Raw genomic sequence first — 26,454 nt, 5'->3', positions numbered from 1 at the left:
CAGTGTCTGTGTAGCTGAAGAACACAATGAAGAACAATACTTCGAAACTAGTCAGCCGGGTAAATTACTAAATATTAACACTGTAAAGTTGAGAAGTTAACAGAGAAATAGTGCCCTCGAAAAAATAAATAAATAGACTTAAGAAAATATTACTTAAAAATACTTTATTCTTAAGATTTGTGAATAGAATAAGTACTGCTGGAATTCGTTTAAAGACTTGAATTATATTTTTGTCGTGTTATTATGTATGAATTCGAATATGTGCTAATTGGTATGGAATAATAATGTTTACCTAATTCCTCCCCAGTAATCTTTTCCTGCTGGCAGATTCCTCTCGCCGCAATGAATGAACACAAATTTGCTATTCCACTCACACCTATGTCTGTGACCGTACAACTGGCCATTGAGTCGTATTGGACAGTCTTCAAGCCTTGCTTCATCGCCTGTAAAAGAATCGATTTATTGAATCCATAGACAAAACATTCTTCTTAACTCATTAAAATTGTAGTAATGTCGGTACTCTTCAATTGTTACCTATGCACTGTAATGGTTCAGGCCAGGACCAAATACGAGTCAAAGAGTTTGGATGGTATTCTACTCTCGTTCCGTGATCCATGTAAACATTAAGAGAGTCAAATCCCAACTCACGACACACAACTTGAGCATTGCGTTCTGTGAAACGATCGTCACACAGGGGAACCCACTGCATTGTTGTCTGGTTGTAATACTCAAGGAAGCCTTCATTATTTGGGAGTGGTCCTGTAAAAGAATCAATATTAATATCACATTTATTTATTAATTTTAATTAAATTTGCTTAGTTCAATTTGTTAAAATCAATTTAAATTCGATAAATCGTTTAAAATAAAGTGAATTAATCTAGCTACAATAGATCAATCAATCTTCTTAATGTATCCAGCTGTTTGCTGACAACATAAAGTCCACTATAGTCCACTGTAGTCTATTCAGTTGTTGTTTTTCACGAGAAATGAGGGGTATTTTGATCGGTGTTCATTATAGATGCCTGTTGCTAGTAGCCAGAGGTGGGGTGTAGTCAATATATACTGCAGGGCTGTGTCTTCTGCAACTGGTACTGATGATTTTAATTTATATTGGGTAGTACATTGAAAGACCGAGAATTAAAACGAAAAGGCAACATTAACGAAAAAGATATAGACACTCTAAAAATTTTACAATGGAACTCTAGGTCTTTAAGAAACAAAATGGATTTATTAAAGCAAGAAGTTCAGGACAAAAAGCCTTCTGTAATATGCATACAACTATCTTTTCAGATTGCTGATATTTTAAAATTTTGCAGATTTGCTGACTACAAAATTTTTAATCTCTTTCGTGAAGACAGAGCGGGTGGAGGTGTTGTTACCATGATCCACAACTCCATTCATGTAATTGAATCTAAACAACAATTTAAAGGCCAAATTGAATACATTAGGCCAAATTATTACTTCAAAATAATATTTCATTTTCACTTGTCAATGTATATATACCTCCAGGCCTAAACCTAGTAATGGATGATATAGAACAATTGATCCCATCTGATCGCAAGTTTATCATAGTTGGTGACTTTAGCTACAATATATAAATTATATGAAAAATTACATAAATGTTAAATATAAATATAAATATATTCTATATACAGAAAGGGTCAGAGAGAGAGAGAAAGACAGAAATATTGTAGCAAGTCAATAAAGACTAGATATTATCTATTAGGATATTCTAATAATCACAATCTCGCAAGCTTCATACCTATCTCGCGATCATGATCTGTCTCAACTGTGCAATTTCTGCCTGTGCACAGACGAATGGACTCGCTGCCAGACGAAATTGGCAACACATGACGTCGCACAATCTTTTTGCCTTCTAGATCTGCATGTGAACTCGCTGGTCTCATTATTATCTCTTCGCCACGTCTTCCTTGAGCTTTTAGAACACCTATCACAAGGATGCCAACATTTGGGGCGAACTCCATCACAACTCCAGGTCTTATAGTTAACGTCACCTAAAAACAGAAAAATATATCAGATTCTTTTACCACGCACAGATGAAATCAGGATTTCATAATAAATAGAAAATCACCAACAAAATAGAACTACACAAAAAAGTTAACTTATAGCAGTGTTTTACAAATATGCAGTGTATCGACATTGGTCATGCACAGTTGACAAACTGCATGTTGCAATAACTGCGATAGAGTGCAGTTCACAACAAGAACCGGTCAAAGTGTTTGAAAATAAAATAAAATGAGGATACTGTCATTCGTAACAGCCTAGATCATATATATTATGTAACAGATATGTCGGCCTTATAGGCTTTGAGGTTAACAACTTTTGTCAGGTTTACTACGCTGCCATCTAGTTGTTACATAAGGAGTCACGTCATAATACCCATTTGAATTGCATTAGCAACTGTGCTGCCATCTCGTGTTCGTTTACGGCGGACGGGTGGCAATCCTGGCGGTTGTTCTCTTCAAAGTGCTGCCGATTTTAACATAGCGAGGAGTTATCTGTTACATATATGATCTAGGGTAACAGTTACTTGGATATGTTGGGGAATTTGCTGTGCCACAGATAGCAGCCATGAAGCCAACAATAATCTTTCAGCAGGATGGTGCCCCACCCCATTGACATCCGACAGTTTTTAAATGACACACTCCCTAATCGTTGGATTGACAGTGGCAGTCCAATTCCTTTGCCTCCGTGTTCTCCCGATATTACCCCACTAGATCTTTTCTTCTAGGGGTATGTCAAAGAACAGTATACACTTACTTACTTACTGGCTTTTAAGGAACCCGGAGGTTCATTGCCACCCTCACATAAACCCGCCATTGGTCCCTATCCTGAGCAAGATTAATCCATTCTCTATCATCATATCCCACCTCCCTCAAATCCATTTTAATATTATTCTCCCATCTACGTCTCGGTCTCCCTAAAGGTCTTTTCCCTCCGGCCTCCCAACTAACACTCTATATGCATTTCTGGATTCACCCATACATGCTACATGCCCTGCCCATCTCAAACGTCTGGATTTAATGTTCCTAATTATGTCAGGTGAAGAATACAATGCGTGCAGTTCTGTGTTGTGTAACTTTCTCCATTCTCCTGTAACTTCATCCCTCTTAGCCCCAAATATTTTCCTAAGCACCTTATTCTCAAACACCCTTAACCTCTGTTCCTCTCTCAAAGTGAGAGTCCAAGTTTCACAACCATAAAGAACAACCGGTAATATAACTGTTTTATAAATTCTAACTTTCAGATTTTTTGACAGCAGACTGGATGATAAAAGCTTCTCAACCGAATAATAACAGGCATTTCCCATATTTATTCTGTGTTTAATTTCCTCCCGAGTATCATTTATATTTGTTACTGTTGCTCCCAGGTATTTGAACACTACAAAAGTTAATGGCATACTGGACTTAAATATAGCATAAGAGATGCCATAAACTCTGTCACAGAAGACATGCTGAACAATACATGGCGTGAAATCGACTACAGGTCTGACATTCTTCACGCCACCTGAGGCTCCCATGTGCAAGTGCACTGAACTGAATTATGTGAGTAAAACTAAAAACTTGATGAGTTACAATATCATTTTCGTGTATAGTTTATTATAGCATACACATTTTCCTTTTCACTATATTTGTTTAAAACGTTGGAGTCTTATAGTGGACACCGTGTAATTCACAATAAAAATATTGCAACTAAATTGTTTTCAATCTATTTCACTTAAGAATCAAGAAAAAAAAAGTTGTGTTTGTGTGTGCACTAACTAGTGAGAGAATTAATGATCTATAGTAGAGGACTTACTCCAGGCATAACAGTGATATCAGAACGAATAATGTAGGGAGTTTCACGAGCGTAGAGAGTGAGGGAGTCTTTAAGACGCCCACCAAGGTTGTCCAAGTCAACTATCACTGGCTCGTCCCAAGACACGGATACTGATGAATCAAACGAGTCTTCTGTTAGATATGGCCTGCAATTGCAACAATAAAATGATGTATTATTCACAAGTCACTCTAATTTCAGAGGTAAATATAATTTAGTCTCCACATACAAGTAGGCCTACACATCCTGTAGACAGGTCAGTTGGAGCCATTCACCTGAGGTGGGGTGTTTAACTTAACAATGAGTGTGAAGAAGATTCACAACGAACTAAATACAGCATTTAAGTTTAGATGGATTTTTTTTTAAATTTTATTGGGTTATTTTACGACGCTGTATCAACATCTAGGTTATTTAGCGTCTGAATGAAATGAAGGTGATAATGCCGGTGAAATGAGTCCGGGGTCCAGCACCGAAAGTTACCCAGCATTTGCTCGTATTGGGTTGAGGGAAAACTCCGCAAAAAATCTCAACCAGGTAACTTGCTCCGACTGGGAATCGAACCCGAGCCACCTGGTTTTGCGGCCAGATGCGCTGACCGTTACTCCACAGGTGTGGACGTTTAGATGGAGAAAAAGAAGAGAGAAAGAATGAGGAAGAAGAAAAAGAAAAAGAAGATAAAGAGGAAAGTGGAGAAATAATTAGGCAGGATAGGAGGACGAAGAGAATAAAAGAAATAAGAAAGAAAAATGAAAACAGAAGGAACAGAAGTTATTAGAAGAAGCAATGATATTCAAAATTGTTAATTTAACAAGTTTAAATAGAGACCATTCCAGAGTTGCCGAAGTTATGATTTGAAGTACGGTATAAAATAAATAAGAAGGGCAATAAAACAGAAATGAATCGATCATTATTAAAAATCACCAAGTTAATGTTGTCCTCTGATTGAGGTTCTGGTTGATCTGACCGACCTTTGTAGCTGATACAAAAGAATCCTGTGCTCTGTATTGTGTCAGACTGTGGTAATTTCAATATGGATAGTGAAGCCAGAGGTATGTACTGCTATTTAATGTAAAAATACGCAGTTATCTTTGCCTAATTGAGGGAGAAATGTAATATTGCAGATGAAAATAAAACTCTCCAAGTTTTTTCGTCTGTAAGTTTGAGGCACTGAAGGAAACAAAAGACGGTAAGAATCGAACAAATGCAATAAATTTCATTGTTACAATTAATTATACAAGATGGATGTGTTTTGTGACTAGCAAAATTTGAATGTGTGACTCTGAAATCAGCTACAAGGGTCGGTCAGGTTTTTTTTGCCACTACTGTACAGTCTTAGAAAAAAGTTTTATCACACAGATACTTTATAAGTCATATAAAGAAGGCAGTGCGCATGATCAGACATACAACGAAACAAAACTAATTTTATTACCTCAACTAGTCGTTCTCTTGTGAAACAGGCCCTCTGATCATACGCACTGCCTTCTTTCTGGGACTTATAAAGTATCTGTGCGATAAAACTTTTTCTAAGACTGTACATCTATTATCAGGCAGTACATCTCACTTGACGATATGTGTCAGAGGAGGAACAATTGTTTGTATACATCTGAAGTCTGATTAGTGTAATATGTAGCTAGTCGGTGTTTTATGCAATAGAGGGAGGAAAGGAACTGACCAACCCGATCCTATTATCTCCTGGCTTAGTTGCCTCATAAGTGGTGCCTTGTTGAGGTTCAGATTCAGACCTGTCTTTCGACAGTTGACTGAACAACAACAAGTCAATTTTGAACACAAGGACTTTTGCTGGATTTCTTAATTTTTTCTGCATTTAATAGAGGATGAAACAAACGAATTATACTCCGTAAGTGATGCTTAGTCCCGCGCCGTGGTGTCGCGGTCTAAGGCATCCTGCCTAGGACTCGCGTTACGGAATGCGCGCTGGCTCGAGTCCTCATGGGGGAAGAAATTTTCTCATGAAATTTCGGCCAGTGTATGGGACCGGTGCCCACCCAGCATCGTGATGCACTTGGGGAGCTACGATAGGTAGCGAAATCCGGTTGCGAATACCAGCTATAAACGGCTGAGGGGATCATCGTGCTAACCACACGATACCTCCATTCTGGTTGGATGATCGTCCACCTCTGCTTCGACTTGTGGGCGTGAGGCCAGCAGCCGGCTGGTCGGTCTAGGCTCTTCACGGGCTGTAGCACCACGGATTATTATTATTATTATTATTATTATTATTATTATTATTATTATTATTATTATTATTATTATTATTATTATTAAGTGATGCTTAACCACAACACAAATATATCTTAACAATTATTAAGCGAACAGATTAGTTTTCTTCGATTATCTGAGTACTGAAAAAAATGACAGTGCATTTTAATAATGACCGATTCAAATGTTTGGAGAGAAACCTATACCACAACCACTTTGTTCACAACAAATTTCACAGGGGAATAAATCTCAGTAACAAATAATCAGCTGATTCAATTAGTGCTGAGCTAGAAAGAGAAGGAAATGAGAGAGAGAATTTGTAGCAGGATGATTGATGATCGATGATGATAATGGTGATATCTGATTGCGTTCAAGATTACTCATTCTACACAGCAATAATGGGTCAAGTTTTAGTTCCCTACGGCCACTTCCAACGGACTCCTAACGAATATTCACACGTTTATCACTGGGATTGTGGCGCTGGAAATCAATTTAGAACACTTTTATCTCAGCCACGACACATTGCAATTTTTATTGTACAATGTAAATGCAATTATCACTACAATGACACAATAATTCTTGCAGATAACACAGAAACAACTTCGGAACCGTAATTAACAGAGTCGCAGTTTCACTTCACTTCCACTAGATGACTCAGAATTCCAGCAGACGATATTGTACAGGTGTAGTAGGGATGCCAATATCGGGAAACAAAATGAAACTGTGAGGAATGTTACAACAGATGTGCTAAACGTTAGGAATGTTACAATAGGTGTGTAGCACGTTAGGTTAGGTTAGGTTAGGTTTTGTTAGGTATGTAAGATAATATGAATGGTTACCACAGTTGGCGACACTGCAATCATTCTCCCACTCCACCTCAAATAACGTCACAACGACGAAATATGGCCGCCTTCTTCCTTCAAGTACGACGATTTTCCTATATAAGTAAGGAACCTATTTAGGGCGGGTTGGGTGGCACCACTGCTCTCCCAGTGATCACATCGAGTTTCTACTACTCCACACTACAAAACTAAGGTATTTTCAGTGTTTGTTTTTAATTCCCTAAACTGGCAATACCGAACTAAAACTTCACCCAATAATGATGGTACTTGTATCCAGCAAATAGTGTTTGTATAATAATATTATTATTATTATCACTGACAACAAATTTTCATTTAATGAAATCTCTTCAGAGGTTTTGCAAAAACCGTACTAACCTGAACTTAGCAATTGCATGATTGTTCCAGTCATCGAAGTCAAATATTCTCTTCTTGATGTCGCTGACATTGCTGGAGCCCCACCAGTTTTCTAGGACGTTGATGCCAGTGTTCAGCTTCGCAGTGCGGATGCCTGCTATCAGCTCGTAGTCCAGTCCATTGTTGCCAAGCAAATTGCGATTCACGTTCACTTTCTGAATCCCGTGGAAGCCAATAACGCATGAAGGAGTGTTGGAAACCTGCACAAAATGCATAGCAATTAACAATTGTTCTATATTGAGTTAAAGGAATACTCGAATAGAGTTTGAATGTCGCCCTCCTTCCTGTTGAACCAGTGATACTTTACTTAACGTTCATTTTGAAATAAAGTGATCACTCAGAGAATGGGCATAATGCTAATGTGATTAAGAAATGTAAGTGGGAAGAGGATGAGAATGGCAGGAATACAACAATTCACAGAGGAAACCTGTCTTACTTCCCGTGAATAACACGAGACACTAGTGTGTCGTGAACTGAGTTCCATATCTTTTGGTACGAAGCTATCAAATATTGAATAAATTTCAACATTACTTTAACGGTACATAAATGTTACAATGAGGTAAAAAATGCAGATGAGATGTGTGGAAAATGTCTTGTAGACCATAACAGTTCTTACAGAACTACAATATGACAGGAAAATGATGTTGATGATACGTATTATTCAACATACATTATTACCGGTATAAATATGCTTATCTTACTAATAGAATGGTAGTCATACTATTATAATAACAAACATTGTACTATTATTTACGAAAAGTTTCATAATTCCATTATTGAACCAAAATTAAATATTCAATTTCATTTATTTATTTAAGGGGTGACTGAAGTGAGAAATAGGTAGGTCTATATATGGTCTAAAAATGAGGTTTTTGGATTTTTACATTAAAAAATTCTAAATATTGTTGTGAATCATTTCATTTGCATATTCCGCTTCTAACAGGTATTTCTGCCGCAATTTTATAAGTCGTGCATATTTAAATGTCACAGGTCACGCCTATTCCCTATGCAAGGTTTCTCCTCTCTTTATTTCAATTTTCTAACTGATTCTTTGCACATTGAAACAGAGAGTCCGTTTCAGATAGTCTAGGTACATATACAATATTTGTCCACTTTATAGCAGTGTTTCAGGATGTAAACTTCCCTATACTATCCTGGAAAGACAAAGTATGTGATTATGTCTCGTGACCGAGGAAATTAAACACAGAATAAATATGGGAAATGCCTGTTATTATTCAGTTGAGAAGCTTTTATCATCCAGTTTGCTGTCAAAAAATCTGAAAGTTAGAATTTATAAAACAGTTATATTACCAGTTGTTCTGTATGGTTGTGAAACTTGGACTCTCACTTTGAGAGAGGAACAGAGGTTAAGGGTGTTTGAGAATAAGGTGCTTAGGAAAATATCTGGGGCTAAGAGGGATGAAGTTACAGGAGAATGGAGAAAGTTACACAACGCAGAACTGCACGCATTGTATTCTTCACCTGACATAATTAGGAACATTAAATCCAGACGTTTGAGATGGGAAGGGCATGTAGCATGTATGGGCGAATCCAGAAATGCATATAGAGTGTTAGTTGTGAGGTCGGAGGGAAAAAGACCTTTGGGGAAGCCGAGACGTAGATGGGAAGATAATATTAAAATGGATTTGAGGGAGGTGGGATATGATGATAGAGACTGGATTAATCTTGCACAGGATAGGGACCAATGGCGGGCTTATGTGAGGGCGGCAATGAACCTCCGGGTTCCTTAAAAGCCAGTAAGTACGGTAAGTAAGTATTTATTTAACTTACTGCCTTTTCAGAGATCTCGTTTATTTAATTTCGAAAATACCTTACCCTTTTTCAATTTCTCAGTATTTTCTTTGTTATTTTATTCTAATCCAGCGAAATTATTGTCTCTCATTGGCAAGACATAGTAAACCATATCACTCATTTATGTTTTTTTTTTTCTTTACAAAAGTCAAGTATGTTCATAAACTTGCATTTATAAAAATCACTTTTTTTCCTATTTCGACTTTTCACATTAGCATTAAGTGCAATTCTTTAATATCTATTACACAAGCTATTCATATTGAGGTAATAAAACGGAATAAGGATTACAGGAGAAATCAAAGATTCTTGAGAAAATCTGGCTCATCGTAAATCTTATAGCATCTGACACAGACTGAACACGAATCTACTATGGTTGAAATCCATCAGCTGAGCTACAGAAGTACCAGGGTTTCTTAATAATGAAATTCATTATTCTTACCTGGTGAAAGCCTCTACCAATAGCAGCATTATGACGATTCTCTTTAACTTCATTCTGATAAAACTTTGCATCCACTTCTCCCATGATCTCTGACTGACTGTCAGCTCGGAATTCCAGCATATAGAGACCAGAATTCCTTACAATGCGATTGTGAGCAATCTTCAGTCGCTTCTCCATCCCTCTGATGGATATAAGGCCGCTCTTGCATTGATTGTCCTCAAAAACGTTATGAGTCAGATTCATCTGCGCAAAGTGTCCATCGACAACAAACGCAAACTGTTTATTGTTCCTCCATGTATTATTTTTTATATACAGGGAATGTGTAAAATTCTCATTGTATTGCCATACATATGGTAGTGAAACATCAAATCCACCACGATTATTCCTCTCAATTGTGTTGTCGCGAAGAATCCAATGGAATAAATTGTTTGAGCTGCGAAGATCTCTGAAATAATAGAAAATAACATTAAACGCGAAATAACATAATTACCTTAACATAAGACATTTTATGCCTTCTTTAAACCCAAAATAATTCACTAAAGCCTTTACAAGTAAACTTCCACTTCTGCTTTTTCCATCGTAGTTACTAAAATTGTGATGATTCATTTAATGTTTTTACTAAATTGAACAGACTAATCAGAGCCAATAAGATGAAATATTCCAATAATAGAGCACTGGTGAAATGAGAATGGCAGGGGAAATATATATACTCGGAGAAAAATTGCTCTTTAATCATTAATAATAATTATTGTCCAGAACAAAAATACTGTATATTAAATATTTATTTAATACATAGAAATTAAAATAATTAATGTAGGCTATGTTATAGTAAAATTGTAGTCTGTAGCATATAATTTAAATTCACATTTTAACAATTCAACAATAAACTAGCAATTTGAAATCACAATAAGACTTAATCCTTTTTAACAAGCACTCAATTGAATTTTAATCTTTCTTTTTGGTGACGTACTGCAATTTTTAAATAGTACATTATGCAACGAGCCTATAATGATAGTAATTAAGAAGCGAGTATGGATGTTTATGAAACGAGCGCAAGCGAGTTTCATAATTTTCATACGAGCTTCTTAATTACCATTACAGGCAAGTTTCATACGACTTTTTATGCTCGACCATATTTCTAACTTGAAATTATTCAGATGTAACTTATACATTTTATTTGTATCTGACAAGATCGGAAGTGACCTTGTTATAGGTCGTGAATTGTGAGATGTGCGCAGACACGAAAGTATTGATTTTTTCCGAGGAACAATAATGTCATCGACCTTGTGTAATCCCGTTAAACTTGGTATAACCTTGATTATTGAATTCGACATTGAAAAACGAGATGACAAATTGAATTTATCTGAATATTATTTACATAACCTTCTGCGACAGTATTGGATTTCCAGCCTCCGTGACTTTTCGCTAATTCTCTTTCGATTGCATATCCGAGAATATTCGATACTTGCAGGTTTATAACGGTACAAAGATGACTTGTTATTGGCTGAACACCTGTAAGCTGAGTTGTCATTGGCTGAAAACATCTGAACTTTAATGAGTAGGTGTACTTTAATGACATGCATTAAAGGACTGCTACCAGGTGTATAATTACTACATTTCGGCATGGTCGAGCATAAATTCTATTATGGGTTGGGGAATCTAAATTTTTAATGATATAATTAATTAATTATAAACCAAATTAATAATGTTATTTAATCCAAATCTCTGACAAATTCAAAAGGTAAATAAAATTTTTAAACAATCGAAATAATTAAGTTGTTAATTTTATACAAAAAAATGTAGCTATCAAATAAATTATTGGATTGGTGCATAAGCTTGTAGCGTTTTTCTGTACTTTCATTCATCTGCTGTCCATGTTTCCATAGCAACCAAGTATTTATTTACGCACAAACGTATGCACCAATCCATATTTTCAGCAACATTCCAAATGTAATATTATTCTGAGATATTATGTGTTTTTTAATCAACTTCTTAATTTAAGCAACAATATGCATACTCTGGCTTACAAAAAATTAGAAACAAAGCATTTAATGTCGCTGTACCAACTACTAAATCATTTAGTGTCGATGGAATTGGTAATAGCGATGAGATGGTATTTAGCGAGATGAGGCCGAGGATTCGCCATAGATTATCAGACATTCGCCTTACAGTTGTGGAAAACCTCGGAAAAACCCTACCAGATAGTTAGGTAAATTGGGAATCGAACCCATTTCCCAGTGAAGCCCCAGACCAGTAGGCAAACGCGTCAACCATCTAAGCTACGACACTAATCCCTGAATTCATGTTAAGTAAATAGATTGAAGATGTGGTAGAATGAAGAACAGTCTTGAAAAGTAGACACACCATTTTATACAATATTTTGTAATTGTAACTTTTAATATACCTGCTGAATTGGTGTATTCCTCTTCTATTGTCAGTAATAATTGAGTTGTTAATCATTATAGTAATTTCAGAGATATTTGAATGATGTACATCCCAAAAAGGTGAGTGAACAAACACAGCTTCCTCATAGTTATATGAGATATCACAGCCAAAGAGTTGTATAGATTCGTTTGATTTACGAAGAAAATGATCTCCAATCTCATTTAAATATCTGTAATAAAAATAACGAAAATAAATGTAACAAGTCATAAAGAATATTTGTACTAACTCTTAAGTCCTGAATAAAACTAAGAAATCCTTAAATCAGAACACATTGAAAGTATGTAGGCCTAATTTATTCTGAATTTTTTTTTAAAACTATGTAATATATTCTGAGTGTATGTTGACTTACAATGCAACTTTACTGCTTTTCTTGTAAAAGTGTAACAAATGAAGAAACATACATAATTTCCTCTTGAATAGAGGTAGAGTTCTTTATAAAAGTTTTGAGATATTTATCTTCGCATACAAACATAATCAAACATTTCCAGAAAATTGTATATATTCTTTTAAAGTGATAATTTTAATATTTTAAACATAAATATCAGGTAAATACCGGTACCTAATAAAAAAGAGTAATATTTGTTTCATCTAAAGAGCTACCCCATATTTTTTTATTGCCTGTCATTTCAATATTCCAACTTTTTGTTTATTTTGTTACAAGTTTTCTCTACATGCTTTCCCAAGCTTTTATTGTTCAAAGTAAAACCAAATATTTTTTTTCTTCAGATTCTTTTACTTCTTGTTCTTGGATTTATAAGTCAAGCTGAATTTATTGTACGGTATCGTAGTGAAAAAAAAAAAAACTGAAAATTTGTTTTGCTTATGGTCTTATTATTTTGCTGAGCTCTTTTTTTTTAATTGTTTCTAATGCCATGTTCATGTCATTTTGCTACTTTTCTTGTTGATTATCATTTTTGTAGTGGTCCAAATTACTGTATCATCTGCAAAGATATTAATATTTATGTTTTCGTCTAGTGATCGTAGTTATTCTATCATAACAATGATATAGGTAGACATTAAACAATATCGCGCTTGATATAGCTCCTTGTGACAATCCCGTATGAATTTTTATTTTGTAGGTCTAATTATTGTATTGTATATTATGGTTTTAGTGGCCTGTTGTGCGTTTTTAGATATGAATATTGGTAGAAGTGAGATATAGGTTTTATCAGTTAAATTTATCCTTCTTTTAATTTCATGACAATCCTCTCCATCTTTGTGAATTTTGGATCCGAGATATGAGAATTCTTCAACACTATAAAGGCCCATTCACAATGAAAATTAAACAAAACCGTAACAAAAACACAGAAGTTTGCGCCCAGGCTACCAAATGGAATCATTCACAATGATTCACATAAGCATTGACATAAACATTACCGTAAGACGTTAACATGAAAGTTTGCAAACTCCAAACTTTCATGCTTATGCTTACGTGATTTGCAAACAGAACACAATCGTGGAGAGCTCAAGTATACGACAGAATATGAGGAAATGGCGTCGTTGTTAGGTTTCCATGGTTACCAAGTATGTTTGCTGTTATGTTTATGTTCCCATCGTGAATGATGGTATGATTTCTTGGTTTTACCGCAACGTTTATATTCTTAAGTTAACGCTTACGTTATGTTTAATTTTCATTGTGAATGTTCCATGTTACACCCAATAAAACAAAGATAATAATTTATGTTACTAACTCACCTATTGTAAAAAGAAGCTCTAATTCCTTGCCTGTTTTCCTTTATTCTAGAGTTCGTAACTGTAAGGGTTGGTACTGGACCTCCAACTATACGATTTTTGATGTCCTGGATTGGAGCTGTCAATAAGAAAAAAAAATGTTAAATTTGTCACATAATTTTTTACAAGTTATGATGCTAGCTAGTGAAATTATAAAATATGTCAAGGCCAAATATTAAGCTGTATGATATAATTGTCTTCAGTAATTAAATGGTTATTACTCAGTATTATATTCGAGATTTGCAGATTCAAACCTAGCTCAGAGTGACGGATTTTTAATAGTGACAAAACCCAATCTTCTACTCACTGAAAGAAAATATTGCAGTGGATTTTCAGACATGTGCAAATGTTAACAAGTAACAGGAAAGGAACGAAGTCGTTACAGACGTAATAAATAGACAACAGTTGTTAGTAACAGGGTTTAGGAAAATTGGCACCCCACCCTGTACTTCACCAACCACCCCCTCTTATGGTCTACTTGGTCTATCTAATCTCCTGAGGAAGAAATTTATTTATTTATTTATTTATTTATTTATTTATTTATCTGTCTGTCTGTCTGTCTGTCCATTCGTCCGTTCATCCGCTCACTCACTCACTTACTCACTTATTTACTTGCTTACTTATTTACTTAGTTACTTAAGTTACTTAGTTACTTATTTACTTAGTTACTTATTTACTTAGTTACTTAAGTTACTTAGTTACTTATTTACTTAGTTACTTATTTACTTAAGTTACTTAGTTACTTAAGTTACTTAGTTACTTATTTACTTAGTTACTTATTTACTTAGTTACTTATTTACTTAAGTTACTTAGTTACTTATTTACTTAGTTACTTAAGTTACTTATTTACTTAGTTACTTATTTACTTGCTTACTTATTTACTTAGTTACTTAAGTTACTTAGTTACTTATTTACTTAGTTACTTATTTACTTAGTTACTTAAGTTACTTAGTTACTTATTTACTTAGTTACTTATTTACTTAAGTTACTTAGTTACTTAAGTTACTTAGTTACTTATTTACTTAGTTACTTATTTACTTAGTTACTTATTTACTTAAGTTACTTAGTTACTTATTTACTTAGTTACTTAAGTTACTTATTTACTTAGTTACTTATTTACTTAGTTACTTATTTACTTAGTTACTTATTTACTTAAGTTACTTAGTTACTTATTTACTTAGTTACTTAAGTTACTTATTTACTTAGTTACTTATTTACTTATTTACTTAGTTATTTATTTATTTAATTTATTTATTCTGGTAGAGTTAAGGCCATAAGGCCTTCTCTTCCACACTACCAGAAGTGAAATATATATTGAAACAATGACAAAAATAGTAAAGTCATACTTAAATATAAAAATAATTTTCATGCACATTAACAAACTTATATGGTCTATAATGAAATATTAACTGAACATGATACATAATTAAGTTATTTACAATTTATATCCTAATTCTACTTTATGATAGGCCTAAATGACAATTTATATACATATAGAATAACCTATAAAAATCGGCTAACGCTCACAAATCAATTTCACGTAAAAGTATGTAATTCTTAATTTAAATTGATTAATTGTTCGCCAATCCCTGACATGACGAGGTAAGGAGTTCCATAGGCGACAAACTGACACGGTGAAAGAGGATGACTAGAAAGAGATGCGGTGACAAGGAATGGATAATAAGGCCTGATGTTGATTCCGTAACGTTGTAACATATTCAAAGCGAGTTCTCAGATATTTTGGAGTAGAAGTGAACAATATTCTAAACAGAACAGATAAAGAATGTGCTATTCTACATTCCTTTAGGTGGAACCAAGAAAGAACTTCAGAAGATGGCGTTATATGGTCAAATTTACGAGTATTGCAGATGAAGCGGACACACATTATGAACACGTTGTAGTCTTTCACTAAATTGACAGTTATATTTGTCAAGAGAGAATCGCAGTAATCAAAATGGGGCATCACTAGCGATTGAATAATGTGTCTTTTTATGGAAAGAGGCAGACAGTTTCGCAAGTGATTTAGAGAGTGGAGTAATGAAAATATTTTCTTACAGATGTGAGTTACTGGACTATTCCAGTTCAGATCTCTGTCCATTAATAATCCAAGATTTTTTTACAGTGTCGCTATACTTAATAAACGACCCATTTATTTTATTTATTTATTCACAATTTACATTTTAAATGAATGCATATGAATAGATACCCGAAATGAGCATATGCTCGTGCTTGGGTACAGTCCAGTAGTCTACATAAATTTTACAGGGATCAATAATAATGCTGATGATATAAATAATAGTAACAATAATAATAATAATAATAATAATAATAATAATAATAATAATAATAATCTACACTAATAATAAATCTGTAGCAGAAATTTTTCTGGTAATTTTCGATTTTCCAAAAATAATTGGTCCTAACATATATAATTAACCACCCTGAAACCGAAAATCGCTTTTTTGAAATTTTTGTTTGTATGTCTGTCTGTACGTTTGTTACCTTTTCAAGCGATAATGGCTGAACGGATTTCGATGAAAATTGGAATATAAATTAAGTTCGTTGTAACTTAGATTTTAGGCTATATGGCATTCAAAATACATTATTTAAAAGGGGGGTTATAAGGGGACCTGAATTAAATAAATCGAAATATCTCACTTATTATTGATTTTTGTGAAAAATGTTACATAACAAACGTTTCTTTAAAAATCATTTGCGATAAGTTTTATTCTTTGAAAAATTTTGATAGGACTCATATTTAATGAGATAAATGAGTTTTAAAATTAAAATAACTGCCATCTAAGGCCATGTAACGAAATAAAAAACAAATGACTTGGTCTATAAGGGGCCTTGAACAACAATCGAAAGCTATGAAAGATAGCCTACAGAGGATGTTTCTGTGTTTGTATGAAGTAATATCGGAAGCTAAATTAACCGATTTGTATAATTAATTATTATTTCACCATTGGAAAATGTAGTTTCTTTAGATGGACATAATACTATAATGTTATTACAGTAACTTCTGATATAATAATGTAATGTAATATAATATAATATAATATAATATAATATAATATAATATAATATAATATAATATAATATAATGTAATATAATATAATTTAAGTTATTTGAAGGGTTCAGAACCATAGTGGGCCAAGCGCCATTTACTGAATACGTAGAAAACAAGGGTTAAAATTAAGTTATTACCATAATTCGATGGAAACATATAGCAAGTAAAATAAAGTATACACATTAAATCTAATGATGTCAATGTTCATTAAACTATGGTTGCATGTAATAACAATTAAGGAACATGTTAAAGGAATTGTCATTGCACCAAATGAGTGCTTTCTGGACCAAAATGATCGCATTTTAATTATTTAAATACAATTTAAATTAAGTAACATATTAAACTATTTATCCTTCTATCAAACGCAAATGTTCCCTGGATCAAACGTCCTATTTTAATTATGTAATTACTTTATATTTATTTCTAACAGGTGCAGCGGAGCACACGGGTACGGCTAGTAATAATAATAATAATAATAATAATAATAATAATAATAATAATAATAATAATAATAATAATAATAGAATAATCGTGACGGAGATGATACAAAGATAGTAATACAAAATAATTCATTGATAATAATGATAATAATAATAATAATAATAATAATAATATTAGTGATAAAACAAATATTTACAATAATAAAATAAATACTAAGACGGATAAAATAAAATATAAAACCACTAGCGAGAGTTAACACAACTTAAATAAGCATATAATAACCGGAAAAAAATGACGAACTCGAAAATCAACAGAAAAGTTCGTTGTATCGCAGACGACAGCAACCGCTGTATTGACATGTGTTTATTGACAGTCTTGGTATGGTTTTGTCGTCAATTGTACTGAGTAAGCGCTGATGTCCCATTACAATTGCCTGCGATTTTCTTGGGTTTATCCTCAGTCCAAACTTTTGTATCCACAGATAGATAGAGTTTAGGTATTCAGTTATTGTGGTCACTGTATCAATTATGATGCATCAGAGACAAAGAACTCAGGACAGAACAGTGTGATATTTACAGACGAATTCTTCATTCATATGAGTGTGAAATATATCTTAGCAGAGACTGTAGAAGTCTTAGATCTTTTCTTAAAATTAGTTCAGTTACCTGGCACAGTGGATATTGCTAACACAGCCCCTCCAAGAGCATTGCTGCCACTACGATACTGCATCACCACGCCATACGAGCTGCTGATTGTAGGAAATACCACCAAGTCTCGCCGCAGGCTCCACGACTGAGAAGAACTGTTGATGGTCCGAGCATCATATATTACGATGTCCTCAGTACTCCGGTTGTGAACAGGATTCAACAACTGGATTCCAACCACATAACCTGGTTTGCACTGAAATTAAACACAACAGCAATTGCACTTGAAAGTGTTACAAAGGCACCAGTGGTGGCCAGAAAACGAGTAGTGTTCTTTGTAGCGTGTTTGGAATGATGAACACATTAAAGCAATAACCAGAGGACACAATACATCTACATATGCCGAACACATAACTAATGCTAACCACACATACAGTAACATAAATACAGACATGGAAATCCTACACATACAACCCAAAAACCAAAAACTCAACACACTAGAACAATATGAAATATACAGACACACTAAAACACACTCCGATCAAATTCTCAACACACAGATCAATTTCAGAACACACACACTATTTGACTCCACTTTTCAACATTTTTCAACACGCAAACGCACCCCTACAACAGACAGCGAAGTTCGAGATGATGCCGAGATCTAGTAGGCTCTGAGGATGGTGTGAAGAAGCACCGAAACAGCTATAAGGCACAGTTGCTTATGTAATTTAACACGAGTAAATTTGCCAATCAACCAATCATTTATAATAATTTATTATCATAATACAGTAGAACCTCTATTATCCGTGGTAATGAAGGGGGTGGTCTGGACGGTTAACCGAAAAAATCGGATAATCCGTACCATAAAATATATCCGTAAATTAAGTGCATAACACAGTTTCATAATTTCCACCGTGGTCTTGTGTTTAACATGCTAGATAGTGAATCAGAAGTTTACCGGTAATAATATAAGTCCGGTTGTCAACAATGTTTTTATACGGGCCAAGTAAAATCTTTGCGTTGATTCTTTGTGGAAAGATAGGAATAGTAGAGGTTTCTTGTAGATTTACAGATTTTACACACTTCATTCTTGTTTTTAATTAAATCGCGCACATTTGTAATGCCAATCTCGTATTCTGATGCGAGAGGAGCCGCGATTTGTCTTTTCCCAAATCGATCAATTATTTATTTGTATTTTATTTTGATACTTAGTGAAACACTTTTGACACCCTTGGAAGATATTTTGGATAGAAATTATGTAGTACGAGCACTTGAAGAGTAGAATAAAGACTGAATGCTCCACAAGTTTGCTCTAAATTTTGCGGAAGTTTTTGGGACCATTTCTTTGAAAGCAGATAATGATTATTTTACAATTTGGGAAAAAACAGCTTCAAGTGGTAACTGTTTCTATTGCTGACAGTACACTAATTGTAATATGTAAGAATAAAGACTTATAATAATACACTCTAGAAAAGAATAGGTACTAATATAAGGAATAGCACTACATAATTTTTTTTCGGAGCAAAGAAAGAAAGAATAGAGTGAGGGAAAGACAGTCGGATAATCCGCTGATCAGTTAATAGGGTGACGGATAATCTGGGTTCTACTGTACTTGCTCTCTTAAAATTATTGAGGATATTGGGAATTAAATCAGTGGCTTTCCCAAAACACGTTATGATATGTTTCATATAAAACAATTTTTACCTCAAAGAGAAAGCAAAAACGAGCAAAATTTTATTAAAAATTTTTTGTTTGAAATATCTCAAAGAATAACCCCTGAAATTAATTACATTACATACGGTTCACCCTGTATACAGCTCCATAGCTGCCTCCTTTTGTAACGAAATGATTGGGAGCTCAGCTCAGCTCAGTAATGGCTGTGTTGTGGAATAAAGAAGACATTACCATGTTACTGAGAACAGTAAAAATATAAATGAACCATACTTACACGAATATTAAAGTTCCTGTCAATTGCATCAGGGCCAACTCTCTGCGTCAGGAAGTATTTTGTATCCCCTACTTCAAGGTCTATGTCAGTGTAGTACTGTGGGATAAGAATCGGCTTATATGAAGAGTACTGGATATTCTGATCCTCTGGGAACTTGAACCAGCCTGCAATTTCTCTCTGTTGGTATGCTGTTAGCGTTGGATTGTGATGAATCCCTGCTACTTTGTTATTCTCAAGTGAGGATCCTAATAACAGAAAAATAACATACCAAAGTATAAATACGGTACATCCAGGGGCGTGCATTTAGGGCAAGTGGAGTAAGCGCCACATACCCTAGTAGACACACTTCAAATTAATGTATCAATTTTATCTCATTCAGCTTACAGATGAACATTTTTTAAAGAAGTGTATTCTGCACTTCATATATAAATGTTCTGCATTAACTACATTTCTGCAGTAAGGCAGCTCTTCGTTCACAGCTTTCCTGAAGCCTCATTTCACAGTGCTGGCGCATGCGCGGACAGTAGACAAGGATGGGAAATTTCTTCCTATACCACTGTATAGCCTATATGCTCGTACACAGCAAGAGTAAGCGCTGGGATTATCACTTGTCCAGGCTTGTTAAGTTCCTGCAGAAGAATACCAGTGTTGATTACAGAGTTGCCAACTCAGCAGTTTTGTAGCTAAATCTGGTGTTTTCAGGACTATGGACAGCTACAGAATTTTACGTCAGCAGCTAGCTATTTATTTGGCGTTTTTTTTATGATTCTGGCAGAGGGAGATGATATTTTTTAGTTTTTTTATGTAAAGATGTTATATGCACTTGCGGACAACAATGTTAATCATAAACCAGAGTTTAGTATGGTATTATCACACTTTCTCATTATGCGAGTGTAAAATATCAACGTTTTATGTTAACTCCATTTCGTGCTACCACGTCCATTTCCTGCCTCATCCATTGTTGTTGTACAAATAAGGTATTCCGCATTCGTTAAACTCTTAATATAATGTAGGTATTGTTTTTGTAAATGAATTTACGTATTTAATCATAAAGAGAATAGATAATGAACTGAATTATTATTTAATTTTTCATTTCGCATTATAATTTATGTAACACAGACATACTTAAAACCAAATTCATTGTCACCAGGCACGTCTCCAGCTCAATGTGAAATCAGATTTCGAACCGACTGTGATTTGATTATTTCTGAAGTGTCCAGTATATTCTTGATCTACTTCATCCAATTTGAAGATATATATATATATATATATATACATCTTCAAATGTGTGTGTGTGTGTGTATATATATATATATATATATATATATATACACACACACACACACAGTATATATATTTAACGATGCCGCGTAAAACTCCATACGTACAAAAATTTAGAAATGTGTGGAAAAAACATAATGTTGAAAAATTGGGTGGAAGAAGCTGCCAGTGATAGTTCGAAAGGTCAGTGTAAATGGTGTAAGGTGATATTGAATGCAAAATATTAAGATGTAATTACCCATGCTGATAGAGATAAACAGAAAAAAGTAGCGAGTGTTTTTCTGTTGCTCAGCAACAGTTGCTGAGATACAGTGGCGGAAAATTAACTTTGGGGATTGGAAAAATGTTTCCAACACTACACGCTTCTAGGCAGAGGTGAGTGTTATTTCAATTTCGAAAGACCTAGAAATATTAGGTTTTTTTTTAATTTTAAATCTCAATGTCAATAAGTAAATTTCAGAGCTTACCCACACAAAAATTACACTGCACGCCTCTGGGTACGTCATACAATTCTGTAGTAATGAAATGCATACTCTTTATTTTCTTTTTATTCGATGTCCAAAGAAAGTTCTGTGATTATTGAAAATACCATTCCGAGATATTTACAAAACCAAATTAGTTTAGTACTGCTGACGATACAGCAGCAGCAACAACTAGCTTTATGTCTCACGTTGCACTTTACTCTTAATGTAATATTTGTAACTAAATGTAAATAACTTTATTTATTAAAAAACAATTTCGTATGAATTTATGTTAAGAAACTCATCTACAGAGTAGAAAGGATTAATTAAAAGTCAATTATAAAATCTAGCTTTAAAACTATTAGTTGGTAACTTATAATATTGACTGGGAAGCTTATTGTATAATTTCATCCCGAGGACAGAAAAATTTGTACTAGTTTTATGTAATCTACAGCATGGAATATTAATTTGTTCACTATTTCTAATTTCATGATCATGTATATTGGCTATTAATGAGTAATTGTCTATATTTTGTCGAGTGTAAAGGACTAGGTCGTATATATATAAATTTATGACAGTTGATATCTGTGATTGTTTGAAAAGAGGTCGACGATGTTCAAGATAGTTTGATTGACATAGAATTCTAATGGCTTTCTTTTGCAAAATCAAGACACTCCCAATTTTGCTACCATTTCCCCCAAAAATTAAGGCACACCTAATTATCGACTCAAAGAACGAAAGTAGGCACATCTTAAATAATTTTGAGAAACACAAGTCACTAATTTCTTTAATAAATATATAACTCTTGGTAATTTTGTGCATATATATATTCGATATGTTTTTCCCATGTTAAACTGGAGTCTATAAAAAGTCCTAGAAATTTGGTATAGTTTTGTATGTTGTCCTTTTTTGTTACATGATTTAGGGTAAAAGTTATGTTGATAGTCTTTTCTTGATTAAGCAAAAAAACATTAGATTCAAACCATAAAGCCATCTGTGATAGAATATCATTGGTTAGAGCATGTAATTCATTCGGAGTAGAGCCTGAACATAAGAATGTAGTGTCATCAGCATACATAATTGTTATAGTTTTAATGAATTTAGGAATAGTGCCAATGGAACAGCAGGCCAATACAGCAATGAAGTAAATAGGCCTACTCAGTAAAATCTATCTCACAAATCTCATATGTTGTTCAGAATCGAAAAACAGTTTCCAGATTTGAACAAATTTGTTCCTTACCTGATATCTTCAGTCCAAGTTGTTTGAAACTGATTCCACTTCCTCCATTACCACTAAAGTCACTCTGCTTGACAGTATTGGCAACTCCTGCAGAATAGAGATCTGAATACACGACGCCAAGGCCATCCTGTAGATTATTTTTTATCTTAACATTTTCCAGAGCATGTCTTGAAAAGTCGACTTGCAAAGCTGAAAAAAAAAAATAGAAGTTCAGAACTGTAATGTTCCTAAAAATAACTCTTTCATACACTAAGAAAAATGTAAGAGAAAACAAAGCAAGGAGTTCGTCTGTAGTGTTTCAGTAGTTGCCATGGTGACCAGGATCCGAGACAACTTAAAACAGTTAACTTTTTTAAGAAAGATAAAAATTCTTAACAAGTCCTCTTTTAGAATAAAAATAAGATGAGGATCCCATGTTGTAAAACTACAGTACATCCAGCTTTAGAAAGTGACAGGTTACCCCTTTCCCTTGCCTTCTCTGATGTATATAGCTCCTGAGCGTTGGTCTCTCTACATCTATGACAAAGTGTAAGTACCCAAAACCCACATAAAATAATTATTTTTCCCTGAATTAGAGATTATTCACAAAACTAGCTCTCCTTAAAATTCAACTCTGCTAGTCTTCATTCTCATCTCTGCAGTTTTAGCTTAGCATTATGGGTAGAGATGGTAGATTTTAGCAACTTAAAATAAAATAAAAAAATTAGCAATTTAAAAATCAGATTTAGCATTTTATATCACTTTTAATGTTAAAAGTTAGCATTTTGTAGCGTTTTTAGGTGGAACATCTTTAATGGAAAGTTTGGTGGTAGAAATTCAATGTCATCAATGTGTTAACAAACGTATTTTCTAGATTTTCCATTTTAAATTCTTGAAAAATAATAAATAAATAAAGGAACATATAAAATTACAGTTACGGTAAATTGTGAACATTAAGAAATATACCAAAAGATATGGTGTAATTTTATCGCGATCCATCCTATTACTCAATCACAACAACTTGCTATCACATACAACTTGTTTATGAGTGAACACTGGAACTAAAGAGATTGCATAGGCAGCCAATATCCAGGGCCATCTTAACAGTATGATAGACCCGGGGCAAACATTGCACTGGGCCCTGCGTATACAACTGCTCATAAGAGTAAAAATATTAATTACCAGTATCTATAAAATAAACTTCCATTCATTGGTCTCTCCAACAAAAATCAGTGTTTCGACATTAAAAAAAAAAACATTATGTACAACAAAGATTAATCATTATAAAGGTTTGGACAATACAACATGAACCTTGAACTTTAAAAACAAAAATTTGAACATAAAAATAATACTTGATTGGCAAATCATACTGACTAAGATAACACAGCGCACATTATGAAATTACCATGAATTATTTATTATTGATCAAGTGTTGGACACAAACTTTTGTGAAATTTCTTTGCATAGAATGCCTTTATAATTGGCTTAAAGTCGATGTTCTTCAGGATGTCAGACTCTCTGCTACAAGTCGTAATTTTTCCCGTTCTATCAAGTTAGCAGGAGATTTGAATGTTGAGGCGGGTGATTGGAAAATGTGTTACATTCTAGTCTGTGCATAGATCAGCATCGGGTTCCTGGGCAACTGCCTACTGTGCCCATGTGTTAAAACAACACTGCCAATATTCTACCACTTGTACCAGAGTAATTGAAAACTCGAGATAATGGTACAGATACCAAAAAGAGTCTCAGATAGGTTACATTCCTGTGCTATTTACATCATAAAAGCTAACATGGAGATGTGACCAAGCTATTTGAAAAATGTAAGAACCTGTATGTGACGAGGTCTTTCGATAGATTCTGATTTTTTTTACAAGAAACACAAAATGTCTCATAAAATGTAATTTCGCTCTTATTTCGCAGAAACATATGTACTCTATTTTGTATTCATTTCCGCATTTTATCGTGGACTTAAAAACTACACTAATATACTTAACATGCTTTTAAACATAAAATTACTTACTTATTTTAACAGCATTTGAACACATTTCGCATTTATTGTGATTGCGAAAATCTACCATTTCTAATCATGAGTAATGAAATATTCTGCAAAAAATTTTAATTTTCCAGACTAGCAGAATTTCGGAGAGATTTTGATGTGTTACAGCTCAAATACATAGAGAAAAAAAAATACAAAAAGCAAGATGAATTATCTAACCAGGTTTAAATTGATTGGTGCTGTAATCTAGAAGTCCAGCTCTTTCAATGGTGATGAATTGAAGATCTGCTCTCTCTGCAAGAACCCCAAGTCGTACACCAGCCCACGACGACATGTGGCACCGCACACCGACATCATGTTCGTGAGTGCATGAGTTCTCGAACTCGTTCTCTCTTTCAGCTGGACACTTTGTGATGTCAGTATCATCGTCTGTACAGCGCACATTGCTGAAATGTAAAGACTATGAGTGACACAAAAAACGAGAAATTGTTACATCACTGCTAAGATAACCATTCAATGCACTATACATTTGCCAAGGTGTTCTCTCTCAGTTTGTAAATAAACTGACCATGGATGCCCAATCTCAAAACTCATCTCAAGGTCCTCTACAAACTGCATAATTTTGGTAGGAATAATTTAAGATAGTCTGTATCAGTGGCGTAGCATGAAATTTTGAGCAGGGGAAGCTAACTCAAGTTGTCTTTCATGTATGAGGAAACGTATTGCAAAAATATAGTCTTAAAATAAATAGTAGTCGATGTCAAGTCAGCGGTCCAAAGATTGGTTGGAACATCGTAAATAACACCAATAAGGCATGATCTCAAGTGGTAGTAAAATATGATTTCATGGTTTACACATATCTCTAAGAAATAGACACGTACAGTACGCTCACTCTCTGTCATATTTAGAAAAATACAACCTGTTAGTAAAATTACATCAATCAACATTAAAAGCCACCGGCGTAGCTCTGTCGGCTAAGGCGCTTGCCTGCTGATCCGGAGTTGCGTTCGGGCGCGGGTTCGATTCCCGCTTGGGCTGATTACCTGGTTGGGTTTCTTCCGAGGTTTTCCCCAAACGTAAGGCAAATGTCAGGTAATCTATGGCGAATCCTCGGCCTCATCTCGCCAAATACCATCTTGCTATCACCAATCCCATCGGCGCTAAATAACCCCGTAGTTGATACAGCATCGTTAAATAACCAAGTAAAAAAATCGACGTTAAAATCTTTATCAGAAGATTATTTTTGACTACATAAATCGGTGTCAGGAACTGTTATTTCACTCATTATTTACTATATCAGCTACAGTAAACACTAACACTTCAACTGAACACAACTCACGAAAGGGATAACTCGGAAGCTAATTCTATCCAATGCTAAAGCTAGCTTCTTGCGAGCCTTGTGACCAGGGTAGTTTAGTTAGAAAAGGATGGAAAATCTGCGGGGTGCGTTACATAGAAGAATGTGTGAAAGAAACGAGTCTGTGGAGGGGATTGGAAGCTGGTGTGTGCAGGCTTCTTGTTTACTGCTGCATCACAAATCATCCTGAGCTGCTGCATCACAACATTTAAGGCGTACATATAAATTGTATTAAAATTAATAAATAATTTTGTTCATAAACTGCAGGTTTATTATGAAATTATTATTAACTG

General features: G+C 34.2%; 1 protein-coding gene across 1 annotated transcript in view; it reads right to left on the bottom strand.

Annotated features, from left to right (window-relative positions):
* Positions 1–26,454, bottom strand: part of bark (protein bark beetle) — a 204,866-nt gene that overhangs the window by 29,303 nt on the left and 149,109 nt on the right. The window contains exons 12-23 of the mRNA XM_069826860.1: positions 25,024–25,250; positions 22,830–23,018; positions 19,848–20,092; positions 17,918–18,152; positions 13,705–13,819; positions 11,969–12,178; positions 9,565–10,009; positions 7,275–7,513; positions 3,820–3,985; positions 1,763–2,015; positions 535–759; positions 293–443 (exon numbers count right to left, since the gene is read on the bottom strand). Coding sequence (XP_069682961.1) covers positions 293–443; positions 535–759; positions 1,763–2,015; positions 3,820–3,985; positions 7,275–7,513; positions 9,565–10,009; positions 11,969–12,178; positions 13,705–13,819; positions 17,918–18,152; positions 19,848–20,092; positions 22,830–23,018; positions 25,024–25,250 — 2,700 coding nt within the window. The remainder of the gene's footprint in view (positions 1–292; positions 444–534; positions 760–1,762; positions 2,016–3,819; positions 3,986–7,274; positions 7,514–9,564; positions 10,010–11,968; positions 12,179–13,704; positions 13,820–17,917; positions 18,153–19,847; positions 20,093–22,829; positions 23,019–25,023; positions 25,251–26,454) is intronic.

Source organism: Periplaneta americana, chromosome 5 (assembly GCF_040183065.1).
Source record: "Periplaneta americana isolate PAMFEO1 chromosome 5, P.americana_PAMFEO1_priV1, whole genome shotgun sequence".
Classification (NCBI taxonomy): domain Eukaryota; kingdom Metazoa; phylum Arthropoda; class Insecta; order Blattodea; family Blattidae; genus Periplaneta; species Periplaneta americana.
Note: the sequence above shows the minus strand (reverse complement) of the source record. Positions and strands in the feature narration are given on the sequence as shown.